The sequence below is a fragment of the Triticum aestivum genome, chromosome 3B (genome assembly GCF_018294505.1).
Source record: "Triticum aestivum cultivar Chinese Spring chromosome 3B, IWGSC CS RefSeq v2.1, whole genome shotgun sequence".
NCBI lineage: Eukaryota > Viridiplantae > Streptophyta > Magnoliopsida > Poales > Poaceae > Triticum > Triticum aestivum.
Window position 1 is genome coordinate 411,809,763 of NC_057801.1, and position 7,521 is coordinate 411,817,283.

At 42.9% G+C, this 7,521-nt stretch overlaps 1 protein-coding gene across 3 annotated transcripts; it reads right to left on the reverse strand.

The window, feature by feature from the left end:
• Nucleotides 1-2,354: 2,354 nt before the first annotated feature.
• On the reverse strand, nt 2,355-6,600 carry LOC123070113 (UBP1-associated protein 2C). 3 transcript variants are annotated; one of them, XM_044493138.1, is made up of 2 exons: nt 5,220-6,600; nt 2,355-2,644 (listed from the first exon to the last, which is right to left on the reverse strand). In XM_044493138.1, exon 1 carries the CDS (start codon nt 6,541-6,543, stop codon nt 5,221-5,223), a length of 1,323 nt encoding a protein of 440 aa, XP_044349073.1. In that variant the 5' UTR covers nt 6,544-6,600; the 3' UTR covers nt 2,355-2,644; nt 5,220. The 3 variants fall into 3 exon arrangements, with proteins under 3 accessions (XP_044349073.1, XP_044349072.1, XP_044349071.1); XM_044493137.1 differs by lacking the exon at nt 2,355-2,644 and adding an exon at nt 3,166-3,512; XM_044493136.1 differs by lacking the exon at nt 2,355-2,644 and adding an exon at nt 3,166-3,496 and having other exon boundaries at nt 5,220-6,596.
• Between the last annotated feature and the right edge of the window lie 921 nt (nt 6,601-7,521).

Here is a 7,521-nt window from a genome sequence, read left to right on the forward strand (position 1 = left end):
ATACCGGTATTATACTCCTTGATTTTGCGTTCCTTACGCGGTTGGGTGATTTATGGGACCTCCTTGACAGTTCGCTTTGAATAAAACTCCTCCAGCAAGGCCCAACATTGGTTTTAACATTTGCCACCTAAGCCTTTTTCCCTTGGGTTCTGCAGACTCAAGGGTCATCTTTATTTTACCCCTCGGGCCAGTGCTCCTCCGAGTGTTGGTCCAAACTAGAGCACCGTGCGGGACCATTCCTTGGCAACTTGGATTACGTCGGTACCTGTACGCTTCGCTTATCCGGTGTGCCCTGAGAACAAGATATGTGCAGCTCCTATCGGGATTTGTCGGCACAGTCGGGTGGTCTTGCTGGTCTTGTTTCACCATTGTCGAAATGTCTTGTAAACCGGGATTCCGAGTTTGATCGGGTCTTCCTGGGAGAAGGAATATTCTTCGTTGACCGTGAGAGCTTGTGATGGGCTAAGTTGGGACACCCCTGCAAGGTATAAACTTTCGAAAGTCGTGCCCGCGGTTATGTGTCAGATGGGAATTTGTTAATGTCCGGTTATAGATAACTTGAGACCAGATTTGAATTAAAATGCATCAACCGCGTGTGTAGCCGTGATGGTCTCTTTTCGGCGAAGTCCGGGAAGTGAACACGGTTTTAGGTTATGTTTGACGTAAGTAGAAGTTCAGGATCACTTCTTGATCATTGCTAGCTTCACAACCGTTTCGTTACTTCTCTTCTCGCTCTTATTTGCGTATGTTAGCCACCATATATGCTTAGTCGCTGCTGCAACCTCACCACTTTACCCCTTCCTTACCCATTAAGCTTTGCTAGTCTTGATACCCATGGTATTGGGATTGCTGAGTCCTCGTGGCTCACAGTTTACTACAACAACAGTTGCAGGTACAGGTTATATGCGATGATCATGACGCGAGAGCGATGTTTGCTTGTTTTGGAGTTCTTCTTCTGCTTCTTCTTCGATCAGTGGATAGATTCCAGGTCGGCAGCCTGGGCTAGCAGGGTGGATATTGTTTGAGCTTCTGTTTGTGTTTCATCCGTAGCCGGATGTTGATCTTATGTATGTTGTATTGATGTACTCTTGTGGCATTTGTATGCCTTGTATGTATCCCCATCTATTATGTAATGTTGATGTAATGATATCCACCTTGCAAAAGCGTTTCAATATGCGGTTCTATCCTTGGTGGGACCTTCGAGTCTCTTTAGGATAGTATCGCATATTGGGCATGACAAATTGGGCTAAATCTAGTATCAAAGAAGGCATGCTGTCATGGATTAATGTGTAATAAATCTCATAGCAACCTTTAGTCTCTACTGTGGTTGGTCATAAAAGTTTGAAGGTTTTTCAAACCAAAGGAACGAGGATTACAGAGGAAAGTTCCGTATAGGTAAGGAGCACAACAATTTATTAGGAATGTTATTCATCCTATTCAGTGGCGAGCCCAGGAATTAGTCTGTCTAGACGAACAACTAAGATTTGAATTTATTGTAATAAAAATGCAAGTCTACTCAACCAAAAACTTATAAAATTCAAATACCAAACACGTAATACCCTCTCTTCATCTTTATTTACACATGTCGTCTTTGTCAAAAGTTAGTACAACGTGGAAAACTACAATCCAATACAAATTGAATGATACTCCCTCTAGTCCTTTTTAATTATCATAAAAGTTGACAATGTTTATAGAAAAATATATCAACATTCACAATACGAATATCAATAGATGTTTCATGAATTTAACTTTTATTGTATAATTTTAGTATTGTAGATGTTGATATTTTTTTCATATAAATATGGTCAAACTTCAAAAAGTTTGGCTTCAAACAAATCTTACATGCGGAGGAAAAAGAACCAAAGGGAGATATGGAACTTACATTTTGTTGGGTCAAATCATGTAGACAAATCTTATAAGCGGAGGAAAAAGAACCGGAGGGAGATATGAAACTTATGTTTTGCTGTGTCAAATCATGTAAAAAAGGGAGCGGTGGGAGTAATAGAAGCAGACTCAGCCTAAATCATGCAACAAAGACAACACCATGCAAAGCAACGGTTTCAGTTGTCAGCGGGTTGAGATTATAAAATTATTCCCAGTTTTAGATGTGATTAATTAGTGAAACATACATTGTTTCACTTAACAAACACATATATTCATTATATTCAAAACAGTATCAATGCCTAAGGCATGTTAACAAGTACTCCCTCCGTCCCAAAATTCTTGTCTTAGATTTGTCTAGATACGAATGTACTTAATACTAAAATGTGACTTGATACATCCGTATTTGGACAAATCTAAGACAAAATTTTTGAGACGGAGAAAGTATCACAATAATCACAATAAGTCTAATATGTGAAACTAAACCAGAATATGTTTTAACTAAGATGACATTGATGTTACAATATGATGGGGGCGGAATTGCAGGATTACAATTGCTCGGTGGAATTCTTTGGAGTCTATCGTGCAGAAACCAAGCAAAATCAAACTTCCATCTCCCGACCATGCTTCAACAACTAATGGGGGCAGGTTCTTCTCATATTCAACACCGGCAAGCTCAGGGCGCAAGTCCGCACATATATTTTTTCATGCTTAAACTACTTTACCAACGCCTAGCTGATTATTTGACTTCTGTTGGGACCACCTAGAGAAACGGAATGCATAGGCGAGGTGGGTAGGTCAGTAGACTAAACCCTTCTTCAAAAGTGTCTCACCTGAAAACAGAATACATTTCTGCCAACTAACCAAAACTTGTGCAATAGACATTATTGACTACCATTTTTTTTAAAACTTCACATTGCCGTACAATGCAGCACAAACTGTGCTACAATCAAAACATCTCCAATCACAAATAAAACAATCATTCCATGGTTGGTTGAGGGTAAAATCATTGAAATCCCCAAATCACCAAAAAGTAATTCTTGCAACAAATCACACCCTCAACAAGAATACTTGCCACAAACAAAGCATACACAGCACAAATCCTGGTGTGACAGAACAACAGACGTAATGTATGGAAACTGCACGAAGAGATAATACCGATGAAAGAGACAATAGATAGACACTCCAAACTTACCCAAGACATTGTCAAAAGTAAAAAAGGTTCTTCAGAACCTGCAAAAATATTACACAAACCCTACCAAGCAGACATGTCAATATCACTCATACATATAAACAATCCACAAATTACCAAGCAAACTTTCACCATACATGACATAAGTAACTTGGTATCACGAGACAATACACAAGAATGTAACAATGATAATTCAGGTATTTAAATAGACAGACTGCAAAGCAGTCATAAGAAGTACATGTCTAGTGAAAGAGTAAACATAAAACACTAATCTAGCTTGATTTATCTCTTAACAACGAAAACTCAGAGCAAAACTGATTTCCAGATCAGAGGTAGCCAGAATATGCAAGACATCCATGCAGACAACACTTCTGAATTCAGCACAACCATTCAAAGCATATGCTCCCAAGAGTTGTCAACAACCTGAGTCACACATTCACTAGAATTCAATCAATAGTTCAGCTGAGCAAAAATATACAGACAAAATACAGGTAATATGACACTAAATACAAGGGTTAGAAATACAACGTTTATAGTTCATCAAGTTCCAAATACCACACCTAATCCTTACTTATGTAGATGATACAATGCAGGCATAAAAAAGTATAATCAGTTAAGAAAGCTTTGAAGATTAAGAAACTACATTTGGCAAACTTTAGAGTAAATACTGCAAAATTAATCAAAACAGAGCAAAATGATGCAAAAACAAAATCAACAAGAGCAAAAAAAGAATATTGACGAACAGCAAACCTAGTCTTCAAGTGACAAAAAAACTAAATATGGTATGACCAAGATAAAATAGTAATCTTGAAGAGTATTCTGCTAACTATAGGACAACACTTTATGTTATATTACACTTTCAACGATACATAACCAGTTCAATTTATCGCAGGATGTGTATAGTTATGTTTTGAATTCACCAATGACCTAAAAGAGTGGCCAATAAAAATGAAAATAAAGCTATTCAAATACAAGATGAGATTCATTCTATGCATAAGCACATGATGTGCAACCGCAAACTAATGACAGAAACATTAGAAGCAGAGATTTCCCATGGATGTATTATGTAGTCCAGATGTATATACAATAATACAACATATTAGGACAGAAGCATTAGACAAACATGGCATAACCAAAACTTTAACATTGGAGAAATCTAACTAATCAAACATAAGGAAGCATTATACAACCGCAATCCATGAATCAAAATCTGGAACAGGAAACTACATATTGTATGTTTTTGTGATGTGGAACGTGGAAATGTCTAGTTTCAGGTTTTACGATAACAACGCAATATATGTAAAACCTCATCACATCAATCAACATATTTCAGACATTAACAAACATCTAAAATGGTCCAGCATATCAGCATGGGCCCATTACAATACTCTGTAAATGACAGAAATTGCTCAGATTGTTTGCCAACTGCTGTCACTCCACAACAGAAACACTATAATCAACTACAAACCAGCATAGTTACATCAGGGCAACAACACACAGACACATATGATCTGTTAGCATAACCAAAATCAACAAAGGCAAAGCTCGATCGTCCAAAAACAACAGCTTGGTCACAAATCATGTACCAACTTCACACAATGGCATGTCATGTAGGAAGACAGAAAGAAAAAACATGCAACACATAAACAAAATACCATTTAGAGCGAGGGATGCATCAGATTATCGTGCCAAAATAAACATGGCTATGCCACAAAATTGAAGTATCGACACAAAAAAAACCACAGAATAAAAAGCAAATAGCACGCTAATCAGGAAAAGTATGGAACATGTTATGCAATACATCATTAACCTAGCAACCACATACCGACCAATCAATTTTTGCAGCACCACATCGCTCAAGTCAACTTGCAGACTTTGCTAGTTCAAACCAGGCAGCAATCATACATTCCAATTACATCACATATTCACATAAAACGCAAACGCAGCATGACAACAATGCAACACTCGCAATTTGCAAACAGGCATAACACGACATAGTATTTCAGGCATAACACATAGTATTTCATCATTAAGAAAATAGCAAGACATCTACGATGCACGACATATTTTGCAACAATATGTCACTTCAAACAAGCACACTCAGCTAGTAAAAGCATGTAACACCAGCAGAAGGGTGTGAAATTACCTTAGAAATAAGGTGGCACATTGGGGTACATCGGAGGACCCCTGCCACCTGGTCCTGGTGACATCCCTTGAGGGTCCTGACCCCGGAAACCAGACCCTGGAAGAGGGTAGTTTCCACCCTCGCCATAGCCTGAGGGCAGCCCACCTGAGCCCTGTTGCATACGGTATAGTGAGGAAGGCCCACCCATGCCTAGACCACCATAAGGCCCCATACCAGCAGCACCAAACTGAGATGAGCCCCCAAATGAACCACCACCCAGCCCGCCGGTGCCAAATGCACCAGCCCCAGCAGAACCCATCCCGGAATGCATCTGATTTCCCATTGAGCCCAAACCAGCTCCACCGCCGCCACCCATGGACGATGGCATGTTAGCATATGGGTTGGGACCACCAAATGCACCAAACGATGGCATACCATTCCCAGGGCCACCATATTGCCCACCCATCTGTGGTCCACCTAGCCCAAGCCCAGAACCCGTCATGTCCGGCGGGCCACCCTGGAGCATCTGTGGTTGCTGTTGCCCGGCAGGCCCAGATTGTTGTGGTTGCTGCTTCCCCTTCTTCCCCTCGATGGCTAGCTTGCACAAGAGCTGTTGCCCATCGATTACCTTAGTTGAGTCCACTAGCGAGGCCTGCGCCCCCTCAGGTGTCTTGTACACAAAGAGCGCAAAGCCCCTGAACTTGCCCGTCAGCTTGTCGAACCCAAGCGGCCCCTCTTCAATCTCTCCATAGGAAGCGAAGTGCGCGAGGAGGCGCTCTGATGGCATGTCAGCGGGAACGTTCCCAACAAAGATCTTGCGGAGTGAGACGTCTGCTGAAGGGACACCACCTGCGCCGGTAGTTCCACCGGACGGCCCACCGGCCGCGCCAGCGGCCGCGAGTTGAGTGACGGTCACGCGGGCGTCGATCTTCTTGGATGGTTCCTTAAGAGCGAGGAGGGCGGAGTCTGCGTGGCGGAAGGTGACGAATCCGTAGCCCTTGGAGCGGCCGGTGGTCTTGTCGCTGATGACCACGGCCTCCTCGAGGTCGCCGTAGGCGGAGAAGATGGCGCGGAGCGAGTCGGAGTTGGTCTCCCAGCCGAGGCCCCGGACGAAGAGCTTGCGCAGGGCCGGGTCGCGGTCGGCGGCGGCGCGCACGGCATCGAGCGCGACCCCGGAGGCGAGCGCCGCGGCGGCGGCGATGTCGGCGAGCTGGTCGCGGGACAGCGGGTCGAGGAGACGCAGGACGTCATCGCGCGTGAGCCCGAGCGCGGCAGCACCGGCGGCGGGGGAGGCGGCGACCGCGCCGTTCTCGTCCGGCTTGCGCTTCTTCGAGAAGGGATCCATGGGCGGGGACGGGGGCGGGGGCGGGGGCGGCGGGGGAGGAAAAGGGCAAAACCCTAACTAGGGCTTGGCGGCGTAGCGGCGCGGGGGGGTGGGTGGGTAGGAAGGGTTCGACGCGACTTGTTGGGTAGGATCAATCGGGGGCTTTTATCGAGCTGGCGGCCGCAGAATTTCTGGATCAATCGAGGGAGTATGTGCTTGTGACAAAAAAAAGTGCTAACGTGCGTAAGCTGGACACGTTCACGAGTTGTCTAAAAATTGACGTGCGTTTCAATAAAAACTAGTACTCCCTCCGTAAACTAATATAAGAGCATTTAGAACATTACTTTAGTAATCTAAACGCTTTTATATTAATTTACAGAGGGAGTAGTACTCATTCTGTCTCATAATGTAAGAAATTTTTCTACACAAGTGTAGTGTCAAAAAAAAGTTTCACATTATGAGACGGAGGAAGTAGTACATATGCCCGCGTGTTGCAATGGACTCCTTAGAGCAAGTATAATAAGGTGACGTAAGCATGCTATAAGGATTTAAATACTCCCTCTTTCTCGGTTTACAGGGCGTGCGCGTACCCCTAGGTCGTCAATTTGACCAAACTAATACAAGTCATATATTATAGAAAAAATATACCAATATAAACTTCAGATGTTCTATTTTCAAAATGTATAATTATTTTGTTATATAGTTTATATTATGGTGATAAAATTGACAACCTTAGGTATACGCGTAAGACTTGTAAACTGAGACGGAGGGAGTATTATATTGTTGCTGAGTTGAAGGAAAAAGAAGAGAAGAAAAGTGGGTTGTAGACTTAGAGCATCTCCAATAGATTGTCCAAATGTAAAAGTACCTAACTTTTGGACCGTCTGGTCAAAAAACGCTACTCCAACAGACGGTCCATATGCAAGAAAAAATTGGATCGCGGCCTCCTCGTGACGTAAAATACAACACCTCGCGGTGCAAATTTACATCACGAGGTGC